General features: G+C 43.8%; 2 protein-coding genes across 3 annotated transcripts in view; one reads left to right on the plus strand and one right to left on the minus strand.

The window, feature by feature from the left end:
* LOC118775367 (amyloid-beta A4 precursor protein-binding family B member 3-like) overlaps positions 1-13771 on the minus strand; it is a 21282-nt gene extending 7511 nt beyond the window's left edge. Inside the window, exons 1-7 of one of the 2 annotated variants that reach the window (XM_036525255.1) lie at positions 13517-13771; positions 6071-6258; positions 5578-5651; positions 3213-3258; positions 2674-2820; positions 2060-2187; positions 483-488 (exon numbers count right to left, since the gene is read on the minus strand). In XM_036525255.1, coding sequence (XP_036381148.1) covers positions 483-488; positions 2060-2187; positions 2674-2820; positions 3213-3258; positions 5578-5651; positions 6071-6258; positions 13517-13565 — 638 coding nt within the window. In that variant the 5' untranslated portion in view covers positions 13566-13771. The remainder of the gene's footprint in view (positions 1-482; positions 489-2059; positions 2188-2673; positions 2821-3212; positions 3259-5577; positions 5652-6070; positions 6259-13516) is intronic. The other variant, XM_036525256.1, reaches the window with a different exon arrangement.
* A 2806-nt stretch (positions 13772-16577) lies between these two features.
* On the plus strand, positions 16578-20461 carry LOC118775212 (SLC35A4 upstream open reading frame protein-like). Its single transcript, XM_036524996.1, has 3 exons — positions 16578-16653; positions 17578-17676; positions 18150-20461. The coding sequence occupies exons 1-3, from the start codon at positions 16639-16641 to the stop codon at positions 18342-18344; spliced, it is 309 nt and encodes a 102-aa protein (XP_036380889.1). The 5' UTR covers positions 16578-16638; the 3' UTR covers positions 18345-20461.
* Positions 20462-23106: the final 2645 nt, after the last annotated feature.

Below are 23106 nucleotides of genomic sequence, written 5' to 3' on the forward strand. Positions count from 1 at the left end.
CTTTACTGAGCACTGCAAACGTTAAACTCAAGAAACGTAAACGTAAAATGCAAGAAATAACAGGTTCATCAACACTACAGGGAAACACTTGGATGTCATGGTGTCTGCGGGTTTGAATGCGTGTGGAGGAGGCTCTGAGTGTGTGTGTGTGTGTGTGTGTGTTTACATCCTTTTTTCCAATAGGGGCTTTTCGTGTCTGGACTTGACAAGTTTTCTGTTTCTGTATTTTGGTATAGGGTACTATAAACATCAGGCAAAAATGTTTATTTATTATTTTGACTTGACCTGGAAACCCTTCACAGTACCTTTGTCCAAAAAAGGTCTGTTTAAACACTGTACAGATCTTATTCCCTGGAATACATTATTTCAAGTTTTCATAAGACTAAATAACATTTTCATGGAAACTATTGTACACCAGTCTACCAGCTTCTATGGCCTGCAGTACAGACAGCATGTCAGGTAAAAAAGATGGAAAGAGTTACCTGTCTCTGTGTTTCATGGTGGCAAAAAAGAGAAGAAGAAAAATAATGAAATTACATTTCATATAGGCATCATAAGCAAAAGCATTGGCCATAAATGTTCCTTTTCAGAATATGTCACAGTATGCACAATGCAGTACAGTAATAGTACAGTAATTTACAATATTCTATATAAAAATTTCAAATGTGTATATAAAATTATATATATGTGTCTGTGTATTTGTGTATGTGTGTGAGAGAGAGGGGGGGGGGGGTGTGAGAGAGAATAAATGGTAGATACTTCAAACATATGCAATGTTTTTGATATTTTGTCATGTAGGGCATGTGTAAAGGGGAGCACCTGCCCTCTGTCCTAAGAACTGGAAACAACTGGTTACATTTAGAGATCAAATCATGAGAGTTAAAGATTACAAGAATTAAATAAATGTGAGCTCATATTGGTAAATTATACCATTTGCACTGGTTTCAGTCTAATGTCACCTGTACTTTTGCAGGCTTTTTGACTGATGCACAGTGACTGGTATAATTTCCCTCTTCAGTGCTGTTTGAAACTGTGTGCTGTCAGGCCAGTCGGTGATGTTTTTGTCTCCTTTGAAACGTTGAAAAAATGGCGGTCACAAAGTTTTAGTTGGTCTTATTGGTCATGATAATCCTGCCCCCAGCCCCTGACATAGCGGGTCTTTGTTTTAGACCAGCAGTTTTCCTGGCCGTGAGCTGGTTCTTTGGCTGTCGAAATGAAGAACAGGTTTGAGATTAGGCATCAGCTCTGAACCAGCCCTCGAACTGCCTTGGTGGAAAAGGGGCATGAGATGCAGAGTAAAGATCGTATATAACGCATTTCTATAAAAGGAAACAGATGGTTTTGAGTTTATAGGTTCTGAAATGGTCCCTGATGTTGATCTCAGCTGGGAAGCCATGAGATGTTGGTGACCCAGTAGCTTTGATATTCAGAGCAACATTCAGGTTTCTGCTAAGGGAAGATAATTTGAAACTTTCCAGTCTGACTGGCTTCTCAACTGCAGGTTCCCATTCAAATTAGATTTATATTTTCTGTGACTTTTGCTTGGCTTGTAAGGAAGAATACAAGATTTTAGGTCATTATTCTTATTGCTCCAATAGTCAAGCTCCTTTGAAAACTGCATGCTGTACACTACATTAGGAAGGTTTTTCGAGTACCAATGCAATCAAAATATTTGATTGCAGGCCATCTTGACAGAAAACACCAGTCACAAATAGATTTTGGTAGTGGGATTAATGTATAAGACAGTAAGACAGCCAATGTGGCACAATGCTATAATGTGCTGTCAATGACTCACTGATTTGAACCAATCATAGTGCTTTTGCTATCAAGCAATGTCTCTCGATGGGTCCATAAGAGTCAGTGAAACAGCCTGTGGCTCTGCCCATCATAAGCTTCATGAACACCATGATGGGCAGAGCCACAGGCTGTCAATCACTGCTTTGAATCAATCATAGTACTTGCTTTTGCTATCAAGTAATATATCTTGATTGGTCCAAGTCAGTTATTGACAGTCTGTGGCTCATGAAGCCGTATGATGGCATCTCCCCTCCCACCTCACCTGCCGTTGTTGCAGCCCACGCCCCACACACGGATGTTTATTATGGGCTGGCAGTGGATGAGGCTGTGGTCCAGTGGGTCCACCAGGCTGAGGGTGTCCTTCTTCAGTATCATCACCATGTCCTGGCCCTGCAGAGCACAGCCTTTCCAGTGAACCACGGTTAACCTCAGACGCCTAGCAGACCGCTGTGGTCGGGCGGAAATCTGACTGTTTATGAGCAGTAGAGGCTCTCAGAGGGGAAAGGGGGGGCAGCTGATTCCCAGAGCTGAGATGTTTATAATCCCAAAGAGATGTCTACACAGAGCCATTCATTCATTCACACTCAGTGAGAACTGAGAACTGTGAGAGGACAGTATGCGTGTGAGTACTGACACATCTGATCTATTCAGCACAAGTGAGGGAAAAGATGCAGAAAGACTGGCATTAGTTTGCATTTCAATGTCAGATGCAAAATAAAATGACTAAACCTCACATATGAAGATGTTGCTCAGTGGAAACTTTTTATCTTCAGCTACATCTTAAATTTTTATAAATATTACCCCTCTAAACTCCCTATTGCCTTATATCCCACCCTGCCATACCTGACCCACCGTATCCCCCGTACCCCCTCTTACCTCCCCCCAGGCCCCCATGGCGTCGCACCCCTCACTCTTGCTGTGGGACAGCTGCTGGATGCAGTTGTTGACGGCAATGCTGCTCTTCCCGGGAGTCAGGTCCTCCTCGGGGATCTCCACCCAGCCCAGAGAGCGCACGGCAAAGCACTGGGGTGGGGGTGGGACGGGAGAGAGAGACACAGAAATTAACACAGCCAGGCAAGCATTCTGCCAGACTGAATCTTCTTCCTCATAAATAAGCCTCTCATCCCCTCTATACTCATTAGAGAAACAGCACAGCCCAGTCTGCTGGTCTTGTCACATATCACAGAATCACTGTGGTTCAGTGCTTAGGCAACATATAAAGGGCTTACACAGATTTACCCATTGTACAGCTGGGCATTTACAGAAGAAAATCAGGGTAAATAGCAAGTAGAACAGCAAAGCCACACATGGGATGTGAACCCCCAGTCTCTTAGTTACAAGCCTAGCTTCCTGACTACTCCTAAGGGGAGGTTTGGGGTGGAGTGGGCAGCGACAAGTGGATCACACAGGTGTACCTTGGAATCAGGATCTGTGTTGGTGAAATAATATTCCTGAGAGGCCCTGTGGAACAGAACAGAAACAGGTGAGTGACACTACGCATCATCACACAGTCAGCTGAAATGAGTCAGCCTGTCAGTGCCAATGAGAGGGGTAATTCTAAATTTAAGGTCAAAGCATGATAACGGTTGGACTGTGTGTGTCCCCTCTTCCTCTCCCCTAGGTCCCACTATTCTTACCAATGTAGTAACAAGTCCATCACACACACTTCCAGCCTAGCCTCTTACTTAATGAGAGAGAGGGATTCCAGACACTGTCTCACACACACACACTCACACACACCTCTCCATCCCCTTAGTCCCCCACCCCACACAGACACAGATACAGACACACACACACACACACACAGATGCCGCCCATCCTCTTATAACCCCCTCCAGATTCTGTCTCCCTGGGCATTTGACAGATGCGTGATGTGTATGACTCCGTCTGTCTTTGTTTATTTGTTTGTTTATCCATGCATGTGTGTGTGTCTGGAAGCCCTCTCTCTCATTGGCTCTTTGCTCTAAGGAACAGCTGATGAGTAGGCGATGCACAGATCTGTGGAGCAGAGAGTTGTGGTGACTGTCCTGTATCTCTCCATCTCGGAGAGGCCAAAATGGCAGGCTAATTCTGATGCCTCTGAGAGAATCATTCGCAGAGCTCCAGTTTTCTCAGACTGCTTTTCAGACCTCATCTGTCCCTCTGTCCTAGATTTAGGAGACGCTTCAGCCGTTAACGTCAGAACGGACTCTCAGGAAGTTTTCGACAGCACGGTCACTCTGTGTCACATTTCCAGCTCCTGTGTTCAACGCGTAGAATGGCACAGCCAGTTTGCCATACTGACAGGGAAACATCTATGGCACAGTTGTTCCGCTACCATCTGAATGTCAGACCTTATGCACAATGGTTCAAAGGTAGGTACTGCATATACACCATTAAAAATAGCACAGAGTTTATAAATAAATAAATAACAAATTAAATAATAAATTAAATAACCCCCAGCTCTGACACACACACACACACACACACACACACACACACATTCTGATGTAGAGGGTGCTGAGAATAACTACATTTTCTGTGTCATTACCCTCTTGATGGCACCTAGCAGAGTACTAAAAACTGCAAAAGTACAGAGGACTGCAGTAAGCCAAAAAAGATACTCTGGCAAGATTTGTCCCTTTTTATCATAAAAAAGTGCATGTGTGAAAAAAATTACACAACCCATTTTTAATGTGCCACTTGTTCCATTATTTCCTGTTCTTTGCTCTCTCGTTCAGTAATACCCTCATACTGCTGATCTACAGTTATTCCTCACACAATCCTGCTTCTACATCAGCCAGCGCATGGCACCTGTTCCATTATCAGAACCAGGATCAGACCCTAGTGATCAGTTGGAGCCTATCTGGAGAGTGGCCAGGCCTGATGGACTGGTGCAGTCATCTCTGTTTGACAGCTGAGAGGAGCTGTCTATGCCCTCGTCTCTAAGGCTGCAGGTAGTGTCTGGCACAGAGCCCAGCGAAGAACATAGAGCAAAGCCTGATGGGTAAGAGATTCCTGGACAGGGCAAGACATCAAGGGTGCCAGGTGAAAGACAGGAGAGCAAGGTGCCACGCCTAAAATATTGTTTAAAAAACATGTGTCAAGACACACAGCTCCATGATATACAGCTACCACCCTAATCTATCCTTTAGCCCAAAAATGAAATACAAATATCGTGCTGACTTTATCTAGGTATAAAGACACGCAGTGTAACCATAAATGTTAGAACTCTCATTTTATTGGCTAAAGATCGATACATAGCTCATTCAGACAGTAGTAATATTGTAAGAAAGGAAAAGGGCAGACTTCAGACATTTCAATGAATTTGCCAAAAGCACCTGAAAGGCAGAGTGTTAGAGGGTCCGACTGGCCCGTGCATAACAACATGCTGTGTTGTGCCTTTTTGGTAAACCTACTTTCCATTCTTTTAAATCCCAGAGAGAGATTAGAGGAGAGGAAATGACTTTCAGCGCTTCATTAGTGAAAGAAATGAATCATCACTCCGTTTTTTCCCAGGGGATGTGCATTTTTCCTCTCTCACGTCCTTGGTTTTTACCTGCTGTTACCCCAATAGGCTTTCATTAGGACCTGTGTGTGCATGTGTATGCGTGCAAGATTATGCATGTGTGTATTAGCACATTTAGCATGTTTCCTTCACACGACACAGGAAATTCCACATGGCTCAGTGCACCTATGTCTCTCTATGTGGGACTGACACCAGCAGAGGAGTGCAGGGGGGGGGGGGGTTAGAGGGGATTCAGGTGCAGTGGTTTTGGCGACTGTGAGAGAAAGGGGTACCTGTCATTTATGGAGGCCACAGGACTCTCAGTCAGCCTGTTCCTCGAGCCTCGTCTGCCCGTAGCGCTGAAACCCTGGAAGGAAAGCGATCAGAGATGTGACATCACCTCCTCCCAACAGCATGACATCAGGGCCAGAAGCAGTTCAAACAGAAGGAATCTCTATTAATCAGAATATTGCAGGTTCACCCTCAGGGTGAAACACTACCATGATCGCCATGAGCAGGGTTTTCACCTGAGCTTTTCAGTGAAATATCCAGATGTTTGAATCAATCTGTAAAAATTGTTGTTGCTGTTGTTGGTGCTGTAAGCATTGTCATAATCACTATCAGTGCAGCATATTCATCATTATCATCATTAGTAATATTAGCAGTAGTAGTAGTAGTCATATGTTATTATTAGTCGTAGTTTTAGTATTAGTAGTAGTATTAGTATTAGCATTAACAATAGTGGTAGTGCTAGTATCATAGGGGCCTCTTCTGTTGGGGTCCCACCTTCTGGTCGCAGGTGCTGAGGCAGTCCCTGGGGTCCGGCTCATCCTCGGCACTGTAGGATGGGTGCTGCCACTGGGTGGCGCCGGTGGGGATGTGCCAGTAGTAGGTGCCCGTGCTGTCCCGAATGGTCCTCCAGCCTGGCGGCAGGTCCGAGTCCAGCTCCAGATTCTGGTCATTCCAGATGTTATCTGCAGAGCGCAGCGGTAGCAGGTGAGCCTAGGGGGGGAACGGCGCCATCGGTGGTTCTGATGGTTGTGGAGTTGGGTAGCGCCCACGGCCGTCTGAGCTGCAGGACTGAGAGCTCCCTCACAGGACAGCTGACTGGCAGAACACAGCTCCGAAAAGGAGCCAAAAATCTGCTCTCTGGCAGGAAGCTCTGAGCCATCCACTCTCTCGCAGTGCTGAGTTTTAATATTTAATCTTTATTGCATCAAAAGATCATTTAATGGTAGATCATACTTACTGTTTGGGCTGGATTAGACCATCAGTAGTAATGCTTTTCGATTTCATTGGCCTTTCTTAAGAGGCAGAATCTAGCAGTGTTATTTTACCATTACAAAGTAGTCAACACACTCTAAATAAAAATCTTTTCCACAAGTGGCACTCTGATCTCCCTTTCTGCTGTAACTGATCCAAAAGGGCTTTCCCACTGCTGGAGGCTGTGTAGGAATTGACACCAGTACAGATAAAATATTTACTAAATGATGGGATCTTTGATGGTATGGATGAAAGGTTACCTTTATGCAGCAATGAAGAATCTATGAGAGCATTAGACATGGGGCTTTAGCTCCTGACTTCCCATACTCTTTCAATGACTCTTTTATTGACTTCATGCTTCATTCCCATCATGCTCTGGGGACAGTCAATTTGAGACTTTCAGTTTTACCCAAGGTATCCCTGTGTTCATTGTAGGAGGATTCAAATGAAAAAACACATTATGATCTGATTCCTTGATGTAATGTGAAATGTTAGGTGGATACTGTCCCCTACCACTGCCAGTTCAGCAAATGCTGGCTGTTTATGGCTGGTTTTCTCTTGTATGTCTCCAGACAGATGCAAACAAACCAGTAATGTCTGAACTATATAAACAAATGAATGAATTCCCCCTCAAACACACATGAAATCAAGTACAGACATACTGAGCTCTTTTTTGGTAGTACTGTTAGTGGCCGTTATGAAAGGGGGCATAAAGGATGGACAAACAGATAGTCACTAGGGCCTGTTGCCATTGTGTGAATTGTGTCTGAGCTTGTCATCTATGATACTAGTGGATCTGAGACAACATGGCCCAATGCCATAAAAAATAAAACATTTCGGTTAACCTGAAATAAGAACAGGATGAAAAGAAGGAGAAAAATACTTTTGACTCTTAACAATTAACATGAAAAAGGAAAACATGTACAGAAAGGGAAACGAAAAACAAAAATTTAAAACACAAAGAAAACAATAAAACTTGAAATGAAAACCAAGAGGAAAGCAAGCAAAATAAAATTATATGGGTAAAAGAAAAACACAAAAAACATAAATCATAAAGAGCACACGAAAGACAAAGAGTGGTGGGAGGAAAAGTGACAGAGAGAGGAGTGAGAAAGAGAAAGAAAAAGAGAGGAGGGACGGAGTGGGAGAAATAGCACTTTTCAGACCCATCACTATACTAAATGAGCTGCAGCAGCCAGTGACACAGATACAGTGGCTCAGACTGAAAGACTATGAAAGCTCTCATCATGCTCAATAAAGCCTCATTCATCCCTGAATGACTGATCTCATCTCCCGCAGCCAATAGACCCTTCATACAAGGCTCGGCGCCCAGAGAAAATACAGAGGGGTGCACTTGCAGTCCACTGGGGGGCACAAAACATCATATCTTAAAAAAATGTAATAAATACTATGTAGACATTTGAATATAAGGAAACAAGTGGGGCTACACTGAGTCCTGGCCCTGCTTCACACCACTCCTGGCAAAACAGCAAACACTGAGCTGGAAAGACCCCTTCTCATAGCATAAATATTTTGGGGAAGAACCTCACTGCTCCAGCTCACCATCCAAACTAGAAAATCCACTTTCTGTTTATGTGATCTTTTCCATTGTCACACTGGTTTATGGCTGCGATGAGGGTATCCGGGTATGTTACGAATACCAGCTTTCAGATAGCACAGAAAAGATAATGCTCATTCACTAGTGATCCAGTCTCCATTGACATAAATAAGGAAAAATGTATGAACAGTCCAGTCCCTGTGAAATATCCACCCACACTATTACTGATTTAAAAAGCACACTCACACACAGACACTGTGCAGAACAGTCCCATGGACAGACACATCAAAATACAGCCATACACACAAACACAGGAAGCAGTCACCTGGATTAACTGGGTTAAAACCAGGTAACAGGTAACTCACATCCCAACAGCCTGGGTCAAAGCTAGGTCACTGCCAGGATTTCTGTCTCAAAACCTCAGTCTGAGCCTAACCTGGGGTAGACTCTCTTATCCAGAGTGACTTCCAACATGGAAATACAAAGTGCTTTTAACAAAACAACTTGAAATGTTGCACAAGAACAAGAACATGATTCAACACGTAAGTGTAATGCAATATCTCCATTATTATGAAATAGAAAACAAGAAACAATAAAACTACGATATGTAAAAATGACATGAAATGGGATCACGATCACACTAGGGTAGGGTGATAAACACAAGTCTATCCATGTCTTAAATTCACCTTGGGCCAAACCCAGGTTATCCATATTATAACTTTAGCCTTGGCCAAATCTGCATTATCTTTCTCATGCCTTCACCCTGGGCCAAACCTGGGTTATCACTCTCTTCTACACAGCATCCTGCTCCTGCCCTCTAGTCCTGTTCCATCTCTTTCTCCATCTCCGAGAAGCAAACCCAGACTGCTCACTGAGCCAGGCAGAGGAGCAGAGACATCAATGTGTGCATCTCTATTTTACAGCATTGCACACAGGGCTCACAGACACACAGTTGGCTGGAGTGACAGGAAAGTGCTCTGAGCAGAGAGACTGCTGGAGCAGGCCCCCCTGCAAGATCCTGTTCGATACACCATCTGCTGCAGGAGACAACTCAGTCCTGTACCCATGAATAAAAATGTGTTTTTGTCTCTGGCACAGAGGCATCTAGAGCGCAGAGGTAGGGGCACAGAGTTTGTGTGCACTGTTCTATTTGGACCAAGGGAATGTGAAGCAACATGGAATTTTCCAGGACTCAAATGGTTTAATCCACACTGTAGCCCCTCTGGGCTGGGTGGTGAACTTTGACCCATCAGTCTCAGGTTGCTTTCCTTGGGCCAGTCACAGGGGAAGCAATGATTATGCATATTAATGCACAATCAACCATGCTCACAGCATCTGTGGTGATTTAATACACTAAATTATTTTGTAACAACAAATTGTTCCAAGGCAATTACTCTGTAATTAAGGTACCGTAAAAAAGAAACTGCTACCAAAATCTTGTGCCTCTAGCTAAGACTGGGAGTACTATGATAACTGACAGCAGACACTGGCTTACCCTGAGGGAGCAGGAATAGTGAACAGAAGGATTTAGACCTACTTGGTCTTTTAGAGACTCTCTTGTTGAAAACTTGATCTCAGATGCAACTGGGCACCAAAGTAGCCTGTCTCAGTCACTGTGAGTCACGCAATTTCCCGAAAAACTGTTTACCAGGAAACTGCAATCATCTTGAACACCGGGAAAAAGGTACAATCTGTGACTGGTTGTAATCCTCGCTTCAAGAAATCTGAAAATCCCTTTTTACGCTGATCCGAGCCACTTTGTGAAATGCATCTGGGATGTTACGCAACGTGACACCTGGGTTACGGTCCATAATCCTAGCATTATGCGGCCTTTGCAATCCAGCTACAACTCTTAAAACTGTAATCACCCTTCGTGGAATCCCTGTTCCTCCAAAACTAGCAGTGACTTCAGTCCCTGCAGAATTTGTGCACCCTGTCTCTCCAACATGCTGATTTTACACTGAGACATTCATGTCTCGATATTGACTCTAAACACCCACAAACAGTCTCTGTTCTCTCAGTGAAGGGGAGACCTTCACAGCAATAAAAAAACAGTCAGGCTGAGGAGCTTTCTGCTTTTCCCTCTCTCATGCCAAATCATTGCTCTCTCTCTCTCTCCCTCTCTCTCACCTGTTCATTACTTTCACGCCTTCCCTCTCTCACACCAGTTCATTACTCTCTCTTCATCACCCTCTCTGTCCCTCCCTCCTTTCCCGTCCTTCTCACTTTCACCATTGCATCCCTCTCTTCTTTCTCCCTTCCTTTGCCTTCCTCCTAGCCTTTCTGCGCCACGCCCCTCGCCCCCACCCCCCCTCACTCTCTGGTCTGAAAGATGTGATCAGATGTCCTTCTTCTCTGGATGGAACTGGCTGCGCTTGGAGTGTATCAGGTCAGACAGTGTCCCGAGACAGTGTGTCTGCATGTCAGAAATGGCTCCAGTCTGTGTGATAGCACAACACCTTCCCTTCCCTGTCTGACACAGCACAGTGTGGGTACGTCATTGGGCAGGATGATCTGTGACAAGCTGCAGTGAATTATTGATAAAGCCTGCATATGTGTGTGTGTATGTGAGTAGCAAATCCACTCTTTACATATCTGTTATGTTATATCAGCATATTGCATCAGGGCATCTCTTTGCACAGAGTCCAGTATTGTTTAAATAGATCTTGTTGCTCACGATGTTGTCTGTCTGAGTGATTAGCCTGGTTGCCATTGTCATATTTTCCCTCCTGTTTCATGCTCTATCTGCTGTTAATTTGCACTGCTTCTCGGCCATCAGATCTCCGAGGCATTCTGGGAAGGAATGCTGCATTCAGTAAAATTTGATAGATTGATTGATTGATCTGCTTAAAAGCCCACAGCTAATCCCCTGAGCCATCCTCACCATGTTTACTAAGTTTTAATCTGGCCAATCAGTGCTCATCAGACGCCCACTTCACACAGGATGGCTGAGACTGGAACATGATGATTAAGATGAATACACTCTAAAGTGTCCCTCCCTTAGCCCCAAGCCCCTTATTCATAGTATAACTGAGACAAAGTGAAAAGGAGAGCAATGGAGACGTGCAAAGGAGGAGGGACAGGGATAAAGATGGGGAGAGAGATGGACTGATGGAGAGAGAGAGGAGTTCATGTCATGCATTGAGCAGATGGAGCTAGATGCTACCTCCTGGAAGTCACTGCATTTAATGTAGGGTCAGTTAAAATGCAAACTGAATCAGAAACATAAATCTGGGATTCCAGATGAGCCAGCAGTGAGCCTCCACCTGTCTTCATCTACACATACACAACATTGCCCCACGATGGACATCATCCACCAGTCCACTCCATCACAGGACAATAATAATAATAATAATAATAATAATAATAATAATAATAATAATAATACTCTGCTGAAAATATACTGATGCAATTCAGACAGTGGAACTCACACCTTTTAGGCTATGAGCCCTACTCCCAAACTACCACACCCCACTGTCATCTTAGGTGGACTGTGCACCACGACGATGGGAGGGATTCATCAAAGGATCTGTCTCTGTAGTACCTTTCCCACTGAGATTACCTGACCTGTCAATTACAGCTAAACAAGCATTCATCCACTGCAATCAATCAGACACCACTCTGTTTCACACCTTAGAGCTATTCTCATCTGATGCCTCTTTCATTCTTGCGCTTGTTTTCTTTCATTCTCTCTTTCTCTGTCACCATGGCATGGGTTTGGAGAACTGCAATCTCTCCTCACAGTGGGAGAGAGGTTATTTTCAGAGCAGTGACGTGCAAGTAAAACAGATGGTTTGTCCCTGAGACCTGTATGTGTGTGTGTGTGTGTGTGTGCGCATGCGTGTGTGTGTGCGTGTGTGTGTGTGCGTGTGTGCGCGTGTGTGTGTGTGCGAGCATGTGCATGTGTGTGTGCGTGTGCGTATATGTGCGCATGTGCATGTGTGTGCGTGTGTAACAGTTTTGTGTGGTGTTATAACAAAAGAGACAGCTAAGACCTAGAAAAGTAAAACCTAAGAAACTAAGACCTAGAAAAAATTTGGTTCCGGTGAAAAGGTGGAAGCTGATCGCAGGTAAAGAATAGCGTACATTATCCATTGTAAGTCCTCTGTGGAGTGCAAGGTGGAAACACAGGGATTAGACCTGCATTATGATTTCAGTAGTATTTTATCTAATTAATCATTGGTTGCAGTAGTAATAGCAATAGCACACACACTGACAGGCACACACAAACACACGCACAAACTGTGCTACACAGAGCAGGATGTCTCAGACTCCTGCTGCTATTCTTGTGACACCCAAAGAGCAATGGTTTCCAAGGCAACACAGTGACATGAGGCAAACAGGAGTTCCACCCAGGTAAACACCTCCCGTCCCCTGAGCCGGGCTGCACAGAGTGCTGGCTTCTGTGATGTCTAAGTCTCTAGCATACAGAGGTATGAACCTCACACAAAGCACAAATGCACTTGTTAAGACATCAGGCACAATAAAACATCACAACCTACATTGTGGCTCTCTTGATTTACACCTTACAAACAGAACATGAGAAAAGGAGCATTTTCCCCACACATAATCATACACGTACACTGTGGCAGGAAGACTTAGATACACAACAAGCAGAGCTGGGCGACAATATTCATTAAATCCCTCCAAAACAGACCACAGCCAATGAACAGTGGAGAAAGGCACATGTAACACATTCTGATTATCTCATGAAACAATTACACTCTGGGTGAGAACACAGTGAGATCCAGGCTGTGGACTGATTCTGTCAGCTGTGTTTAGCAACAGTTACATCTTTGATAGGGAGCTTTATCAGGGGTGAGGAGGACACGCCACACTTCATACAGCTTCACTTTTCGCCCGTTCCTTTCTGAGAAACTCACAGTAACTCTGACATCAGGATATTTCTGCTCCAAACCGATTCTGACTTGTTTTTAATGTGTACAGAGGTTTTTACTGGTTTTGTCAGAAGTATTTTTTTTAAACCTCAGTTAGGTACTGAGTTCAAAACCTTTCAAAAACTTGTGTACAGTATTCAGTTTACCGCGTACAAAACTAAGAAAGGTTCTACGGGCGGAAACCAAAAACGCTTCAATACAATCATCATACCTCTGGATATGAGGTCAATCTGGATAACAACATCTGCCAAATTAATGACAGTAAATCGAGACTTGTAGGTGGAACCCTGTCATATAAAATCATCCACCTCAATACCCAAATTCCACCGGGTATGGGGCACGCCCACAACATGCAGAATCAGCAGGAGAGAGTGAGCTGTAGACAAAGGTGCTCACACACCTGCAGCTGCGCAGTGCCCTGTGAAACAATGCCTCGTTCAGACAGCAGACACTGCCCAAGTTCAGCTCTGTGACACACACACACACACACACACAGTGCAGCATGCCACTCACCATCGTAGTTGACTATGATGATGGCTAGCATGTAGTCCTTCCCAAGCATTGTGAACGATGTATCCTGTCTGGCCCAGGTCAGCTGCAACACATGCTAGTCCCACTTCCAGTAGCACTGAGAGAACTCTGCCCTGCGCTCACAGCTGCACACAACACCCAGCCAGGGTGGCATACACATCCCAAAGAGATTAAAACTCCAGTTTCCCTCTCTCCTTCTTCTCTTCTTTTTCTCTCTCTCTCTCTTTTTCCTTCTCTGTCTCTCTATCCCTCTCTCTTTCTCTCTCTCGCTGTCTCTCGCTTGCTCTCCTTCTCGCTCTTTCTCTCTCCCTCTGTGTCTTTCTCTCTTTCTCTTTCTTTCTGTCTCCCTCTTGCTTGCTCTCTCTCTGTTCTCTCTCTCTCTCCTTTTCTCTTTCTCTCTCTCTCTCTCTTTCTCTCTCGGTCTCTCGCTTGCTCTCTCTCTGTGCTCGATCTCTCTTTCTCTGAAAGCTGAAAGTCCCTGCACCACTGCTGTGAGAGCATTTAAAAGAAGCCCATTTATCTCCCCTCTCTCTCCCTCCCTCCCACTCTTTCTCTCTGTGCTGTAACAGATGCTGTGCTGCTGGTGAGTCTGTCTCTCCCCTCCTCTCCCTGCGAGTGGTCTGCCTCTGATAACGCTAGCAGCAGCTCCACCTCAGCCCCCCCCCCCCCCCCCCCCCCCACCGCCCCCACCGCCCCCACCGCTCCCACCTCACCTCTCATGTCAGCCGCTGATTCCTTTTGCCTTAAGGGTGGCTATGCATGTAAGCATATTGGATGCAGTCTACAGAGGATACACACCACTGGCTTCCACAGGCCCCACAGATTGCTTGGTAAGCCATTGTGGTCTTTTCCGTATAAAATAATGAGTGTGCTTCCTTGCACACTGGTGACTGAGAATAAAATAAGATTATAGTCATAGTATGTGAAACATGATTGTAATATTGTGGTCTATTCTTATGGCTGGGGGGGAGGGATAATAGGATTTAATTCAATTTGGGGCGATTGTGTACTCTGTGTGTGTGTGTGGGGGGGGGGGGGGGGGGTGACAGGGAGATTAGTGACACAAATCAGTCCCAAACAGAGAGACAGACAGAGAAAGAAGCTGATCTTAGCAGCCTTACTTAATAGAGGATTACTATAAATCGTCACTGTTACAAAACAGGAGAATTTGCTTAATGGATAACCCCACCCCCCACCCCCCCAGTCCTCCACCCCTACCCAGCACCCTCCACCTGCCTGTGATTGGCAGGTATCAGTTAAGAGAGGGGATCAATGGCAGCTTGATGAAAACGATACCACAGTAAATTATAACATGCACCCCAGCCCCTATGACTGAGCGTATACACTGTAAACCATGTTACAACACATGATGAATGCTTACAGAGGCTGTTGTGTAACATTCCTTGGGCTTCATTACAGATATTAGATGTTATGTATTTTCTAAAGTAGTTGGACAAAATTAGAACGGAGGAAATACTGCTTCTTGAACGGTTATGCCCAGTTTTGTTATGTATAATTTTTTCCCCATTCGAACTCTTGGTCAATCTAAAATCTAAAATGTTGTGTATGTACACATATGCTGAAACAGGCAACAACTTTTGAAATTGTCAGAAGCTCTGCAGGTGTGAGTTTTGAGATCTAGTAATACAAATAATGATTATTACCACTGAAAATATTTTTCTGATCAGTATAACCACGTCTTTGATACTAAAAAGCCGTAGAGTAAAAGACATGAAGTAGTTAATGCCTTCTCAGCATTCTTGGTTTGTTCCTGACAGGTCCACCTTAAACGAAGATCCGTCTCGAGCGCTCACACGTTTCTTCAGGACAGACTCCGTCGCTTTCTCACCTCCAGGCGTTGCCTTGGCAACGGCAGGCCAGACCCAGGCAGCACGCGCCAGGCGGACTGTGGGTCACCACAGGACAGCATAGCAGCGATCAGCCTGTGTAGAGCACCCCCGAATTTGGAACAAAGGAATATCTTTTTCTACGAAACAAAAAAAAAATCGTCAAAGCGATATTGACGACATTTAAAACTGGTTACATATTATATGTCCGTTTTAAATGGATGGTTTGTGTTCATTCAAATACAGAACTGGTACCTGTATTGTGCTTAGAATTGGGTTAGACAGACCAAATATCAAAGGTTTATTATTATTCAGTAAAAGCTTCGGCAATTCGCCGTGCATTGTTGTTTTAACGGGCATAAAAGCGAAGAGCAGACGTAAATAAATAATAATATCATGTCAATGAGTGAAGAAGATTAATGCATTTATATTACCGACAGACAATCTTCACAGCGCCTGCTATAGCTAAGCTGGTGCAACAGGAGCGTAGTAAGGACCTGTAATAATAATCGTATAGTATTAACAATGATATTTTTGATATAGTGATATGAATGATATAATGTTGTTATTATTATTATTATTATTATTATATCTGTGCAGGCAGATTGGATCGATCAAATGAAAGTCCATTCTTCAGGGTTAGGTGCAGTCGCACGCTGATATCGTGCGTGCTGCAGGTTACATCTGTCAATGTAGTAGTTGTCGTTACAGGCCTAAAAACACCTTGTCCCATAAGTCGTCGTTTCACCGAGTTTCAGCCAAAACCGTCGCTAACTTTTCAATATTCCTCTTCAGACAGACATGGACACTCGCACTGGGGGCGTTCATATATCACCACTATATTCAGAAGGATTGGTAAAATCACCAAAAATATATCTTACATTACAATTACATTACATGCATTTAGCATACGTTCTTATCCAGAGCGCCATCCAGCACAACAGAACGTAAGTGTATGTATTCACTTTAAACGAGCAACAGTGTCAGGCCAGGCTAACAACACTCCCAAACCAGTGAGTGTGAGCATAACACTTATATATCTTATAACTTTTATCCAAGTTATTTGCTGAATGCAAAATGCATACGCTTAAATATCCTGAATGTAGATGACATAGATGGGTGCTTCACGCTGTCGTCGAAATCGTACGGTCAAACTTGCCTAACCAGGCCAGACTAATCACACACAGAGTGCGCGATTCCGGCAATGTCCTGACTGCTTCTCCGTGCTCGTGATCAGACACGTTTGACAAAGCAAGCATGGCGGGTGACAAGGTGAGAGAGAAGTCCGCACTGTAGTATTCGCGATGGTTCACTGTTTTGAAACGTTGCACGTACCATACGTCTGTGACCAAGAACTTTCCAAATGTGCTTTTCATGTGTTTGTTTCATGGATAAACTAATAGAAGAGCTTGATCAAAGTCTGTGAGACAGTAGCTCGCGTGCCAACTAGTAAATACCGATAGTAGCAATGTTGAATATAGAACGCGCTGGACTAACTTGGGAGTTTTTACATGGCTAGCTGAAACAGTGTTGCAGTTGTGTCAGATGTCTTGTGATCTGTAGCCGTTTATGTTTTTTTAAACATATGAGCAAGACGGCACGTAGCATAGCAATTTTTAGTTGGTTTCTTTCTTCTAAATAGACTTAAATAATCAATCGCAGATGTCGTGTCTAACTTGTGTAATTGAGTGGATTTTTTGTACGAAGTATGCACGCGTTTTCGCTGTGTTGGCTATGCAACTAGGCAATGCAGAACAACTTTAAAAGTATTCCTATAGACTGCAAGCTGTGGATAAACCCTTAGCAGAGTTACATGCAAAGGATCCACGATGCTAAAAGGGTGTATGGAAAATTGGATGACGAGGCACGCCCTGTGACTCAGTGCGGGGAGCTCTTTTTTTTTCTTTTTTTTTTGAGTTTTTCTCATCATATAAATTTTTGGAAGGTGTCCAAGGCAGACTTGTCCCCTCCAAGCATGTTCTGTCTCATAACTCACAACCATAAATTATTTTCTGCGTGGCATATGTTTCATTCTCAAAAGAAGAATCGCATACTTGTTGCTCAGTAGGTTGTATGCTGTAAGTGTAACACAGATAGTCCCTTTAACCTGCACTGTGTTGGGTGGCAGACGGTATGTCTGTTAAGTGTCTCACTGAGCACGCAATATGTAGTTTTATCCCTGCAAATCTGTCCCAGGATCCTCTGGACCGGTTGATGGATATTGCAGCTCTGAAAGGTCAACTAGAGGACATTCAGAAACGAGTGGAGAGTGAGGTGCAAGCTGGAGTCCCCCAGGTAAACTCCCACCTGTCTGTCACGCCACACTCTATTTCCAGAACAGCTCACACAGCTTACGTTTTGCGCACCTACTGATGCATCTGAAGCGTAGCAAAGCACTAAGTTAGACAGTTAGTTCTAGGGCACAATAGCAGTGTAGCCCTTCTGCTGGCCCAATACACTCAATCCAAACCGAAGGGATTTTAATTTCAGAATTCCCTCAGGACGCGCTGTGAAGCAAGATCATTTGCAGGTGTGTATCTGTGGATCAGTGTTGACGGGCAGTGCATTGCTGTAGGAAGGGCCCGGTCAGAGGGAAATCTAATTTTAATTCGTGTTAATGACCTGTGGAGATTAACTCCAGCAGTGATTTTCCTGTTAAACAACCTTGCATGACTGTGAGGAGAGTTTGTAAGTGCATGCCTGTGCTTTCCTGCATGTGTGTGTATGCATGTTATATGAGACAAGAACGGGATGTCTGTGTTCCTCAGGGTGGCAGCGTGCTGGCCTCCCCCTTCCTCAAGGGGTTCCTGGCGGGGTACGTGGTGGCCAAGCTCCGTTTCACTGCCTTGACGGGGGTGATAGTGGGCACCTGCACTGGCATCTATGCTGCCCAAAACTACCAGATGCCCAATGTGGAGAAAACCCTGAAAGAATACTTTCAGTCGAAGAAAGGGTCCAAATAAACCAGGAATAGAGGAGAGTCCATTTTACAGCTACAGGGAGGAAGCCTACCTCTCTATACAACGTCAAATCTGACTCTGGAAGATGTTTCTACTTCTTTTTTGACCTATTTGACTGTAAAGAGACTGGAAAAAATACTTTGTTATATTTAAATAGAGGAATGTGGGCATTTGGGACAAAGTGCAAAGAAAAATTTGGTTCGTTAAAAGGGGCACACAATATTGGGGTCCATTTTATGGTTTGTGTGTTGGTGTAAATGAGCATGTGATAATGTTTTACCTGCAGAGAATGCCATTCATGTTCCACGTGTTTGATAACTGAGAGGAGACACGTCCGTGTTGTTTGCAGTCACCATCTCTGGGATGTTTCTTAGGGCTGCTTGTTTGCCTACCCAGCATGGTTGCCTGTTAAATCTTCAGTCTTCGACAGTCAAGAGAACGTGACCGTTTTCCCACTGTTATATGTGAGTGCAATTTGTTGTTCTTTTGCTATTTCTCTCTTGAAGTCTGGTGAGAGACTGAAAAGGAGACTGGTTTGAAGCTGAATATTTTTCTCTCTTTTCAAATTTCTGCAGTATGTAAACTTACCCTGGGCTTCTGTCCCCTGGCAGTGTATTCAGACACTGTGATGGCGGGCCATTCCGACTGACCTCCCCTCCGTGATTAATAGGCCTCTCAGGGCTAAAATATAAATGGAAACCCAGTCTCTCCTGTAAAACACCTTGAGCCCAGACAGAAAGGGGGGAGCCACAGCTTTTAACCTGAGCAGCTGTAGTAATTCATCAACATCTGCAGCAACCTGTGCCCACCTGTGGGAAAGATTCAGTCTAACCACATAGTGCTTTGCCCTTAACTGTAACAATTGTGGAGAAACATCTACAGCAGTGCTACATTTTTTTTTCGTATTTTTTGTTTACGTTAGTGACCAGCAAACCCTGAATGCTGTGTGAGTATTCAGAAAAGAAAAACACACGTTCTTACATGGCTAACTCAAAGTTAAGGACAGAGCACCTCAGTGGTTATGTAGAGTTCCCTCCTTTCAGTTACTGTGGCCTCTCCTTGTCAGAATGCCTCCCCACCAGCACCTGGTACGTGCTGCCTGGGGAGGGGTGGAGGTGGGGACTCTTCCTGGAGGATCAGTCCATGCAGTGGCTGATTCTGGATCACCTGACAGGCAGGCCTAGGGCCTTAGTATGAAGAACCACTCCCTGCTTGTCCGAGGTAGTGCTAAATGGGATCAACCAGCTCATCTGACACAGGAGGCAGGCTTTGCTTATTGGAGAGACTGGCTTTGTGATTATTATGGAGGGAAGGACAGCCAGTAGCCTGCTCATGCCAGTGGTGACATGGAGGAATAGCTTTACTGAGCTCCTTACCTATTCGGTATCCCTGCTGTGCTGGCAAACGCCCTCTCCTGGACACTGAAAAAATTGCAGCTCACACCTTTGCTGGCAGTCTGGTTCAACTCCTGCACTTCAGAACCACTCCTGCCTGGCTGTGTGTGGAGTAGAAAGTTCTGACTTGACCTTAATGTTTTTACTTTTTTTCTACTGAGGTTAAATGGCTGTTAAAATGGGTCATGCTTTGGAGTCCTCTGACCACCATATTTCACCAAGTGTTGTCTGGGACCATGGGCTGTTCCAGATAGCTCCTTAACAGGTGGTGCTACTATTTTGAGACATTTGTTTTAACTAAGCCATATGCACTTTGAGCACCACCTTACCTGACTGTTACACAGTTAGGACTCTGCAGACCTCTTTCTATACTGTTGGGAACAGTTAAATGTCCATGGCTGATATATTACTCCTTCAAATTCACTGCCTTTTCCAGTTGCTTTAGTTCTTTTTTTTTCATAGTATTTGCTCAATATGCACCCTTGTTTAACTTGTTGGTAAATTGTATAGGCCTTTGTTTTCATGCCAGCCTTTACTAATAAGATCTTTCCTACAGTGGCATTTTACTGAAGTTATGGAGATGCATTTACATATAAACATTCTCCTTTTTTGCTAATGATCACAGAGGCTTGTTGATCAAGCTATTTACATCTAAAAAGGTATGGCTCAGAGCAAAAGTTTTCATGTGTGGAAATGAAATTCAAATTACACACCAAATAAATATGTTCCCAGATCTTTCTTAAGAAATGGTGTAATTCATTTATTTTTCTCAATGTGTCCTTTTCAGAATAGAAGCTATACTGATTGTTCTGAAATGTCATTTAGTCTAGGATTGGGCCTAAATTTATTTGTTAAAGGATACCTAGGTTGCAGGGAGCAATTGAGGGGTGGAGCTGTAAGTTCATGAAGCTGTCCTCACCCACCTTTCTGCCACAGACAGACGATGCTGAGCTGGACAAGACTAAGTTTGAGTGGATTGCTCAGGGGAAAAGGGTGTTCCACTGCCTCTCAGGTCTGCTTTCACATGCCCCTGCATCAGAGTTTTTACCTCTGAACCGTGTTTGTCTTGGTTTGGCGCCCTCTGGAGGAAATGGGTGGCACTGTACTAGCTCATGAGCCTTCTCTCCTGCAGAGCCCCAATGCAAGCCTGGCGTCTGTAGCAAGAATTTTATGATATGGGGTTTGAAGGGCCGATGCCAGAGGAGGATATGTTAGAGAACAGGTAGGCCAATGGTTACTTCATGGGTTGGCATCTAGTTTACTGATGATGTGAAATACTTGTCACTGAATTAAATAAGTCTAATTAAAGAAATGAACAAAACATAGCTTCAACATAAAACAGACATTCATAGTCCAGTTTGACTTACAATTGTATCAGTTTATACAGCTGGATATTTACTGAGAGAATTGTGGGTTAAGTACCTTGCAGGGGGACAGCAGCAGTACCCCAGCAGGGAACTGAACCAACAACCTTTTGGTTATGAGCCCTGCACGTTACCACTATGCCACACTGCTGTCCATCTATATTACACCAATCTGAATTAAGTAAATTGTTTCGTCCGACCTGTGTGAACGAAAGTAACCAAAGTATTTCCGTCTTTGAGGTTTTCATAATTCGGTGCTGTCATTGATTATCTGCCTACACGCATAACGTTTAAATAACAAAATCGGTTGTACCTTGGCAAACTAGTATTTGCTGGTCTTTACTTCGAGCCGCCATCTGGCTGCTCTCTGTCCTGGGGTGCCTATGTAATTCGACCAAAGCCTGGGCGATTGCGTCGTCAGAGCGCCGTCCCTTCAGCGTGCCGGGAGTTTCTGACCGCTCCTTGCGCTCTGCGCGAACCTGGACTTTCGGATGCCCGAGGTTGAGAGTTGGATCCCAGTCTACGTCATCCCCTTCGAACAACTTCCTGGGCCAGCCTGCCATATAAGATTCCTGTCATTATGTGTCATTAAATGGGGAGCTACACTGCAGTCATAAAAACACTTGTCTCAATAATTAACTGACAAGTGAGACCACGTTGGCTAGCTCATTTCAATTAATCCAAACTTCGATCACTTACCGTAAACACGGAATCGTGAAGTGATAAATCATTACATTTAGATATCCAGCGTTACCCACATACTTTTCATTAAGTGATCGCTACACTCCCGCGCATGAGGGGAAAAGACCCCTTTGGTGTTAAAATAGATTTTCGAGCCTTTTGTTGCGCCGCCGTTGGATCAACTCTCTCGATTTTTCCCTTTGAGAAGAGTAACTTTAGGGATTCGGAAGAATCTTTTCCCGTTGTCTCTATTCGACCTGTTAGAGCAACCACAAACAGAACACGTATCTGGCATCTCAAAACCTATCAGCTGCCCTAGTGCGTGTACAAGTTGCCGACAGTGCGCTGAGCTCTCTGTTTGCCCGTCAGCAGGGATGTACTGGAAGTTACGTGTGCTGATCGCATCTCCGACTTAACTGGAACTTTGTTGTTGTTGTTGCGATAAAGAGTCACAAATAATACAACACATCTAGTAAAAAAATATTGTATTGAAAATGTAATTTAGAAAATATATTTTTTGATCGATATCATGAAAGTATGTACATTCTTACTGTTTTGCCACATTGCAATATATTTCTGGCATTATTATATATTCATTATCATAATCAATTATTTTAAAAAATTCACTCATTCAAAGAGAAAACTCCTTACTCTTTAAATTGTGTCCAAAATAGACCAAACGATACCTGAAATGTCATACTTAAGTATTAAGTACTTAAGTATACTACATATGATTTTGTATTGACAATGCTGCTTTTTGACAGAGTCAATATACTACTTAGGATTGTACTAAATACGATATCAAATTCCTTTGTCAAAATTCGGTCACAGGAGAGTAAGATGCAGCTGTAATGATTTTAGTGGCATGTAGTCAATAGAGGCTAGACAAGTAATATGTTAAATTCCTTGACCAGAACAGGTAAATAACTTGTGCTAATTACAACAATTGACCCAAAAGTGGATTGAACAGTGGATAATTTAGTTATCCCCGTCTTTTAGTATCTCTTCTTCAATTTTTGGGTTATCCGACGGAAAGATTAGATCAATTTTAGCCTTAAATCCGTGCCAAGTTCAGCTCCAGCTCAAAACCGCACTCAGGTCATCATCGCCACCTAGTGGTCAGGCCTTAGGCATTGTATCTGAGCGTAAACCAATCATGCTGCACAGATGATGTTCAATGACTTCCCATAGTTTATGTACATGAACCGTGTCCAGTCTATCCGAGGAGACTGCTTATTGTTTGATTTTCATAAGACCATGATGAAAGGCATTAGCACAAGTATGAATCTTAGAAAATGAAAACTTTATAGATGCAGCATACCAATG

Source organism: Megalops cyprinoides, chromosome 3 (assembly GCF_013368585.1).
Source record: "Megalops cyprinoides isolate fMegCyp1 chromosome 3, fMegCyp1.pri, whole genome shotgun sequence".
Lineage (NCBI taxonomy): Eukaryota > Metazoa > Chordata > Actinopteri > Elopiformes > Megalopidae > Megalops > Megalops cyprinoides.

Excerpts from the sequence above, each read along its gene's own strand:
- LOC118775212 (XM_036524996.1), top strand. Across the intron at positions 17,677-18,149 it reads TGCAAGCTGGAGTCCCCCAG|GGTGGCAGCGTGCTGGCCTC; the intron begins GTAAACTCCCAC and ends TGTGTTCCTCAG.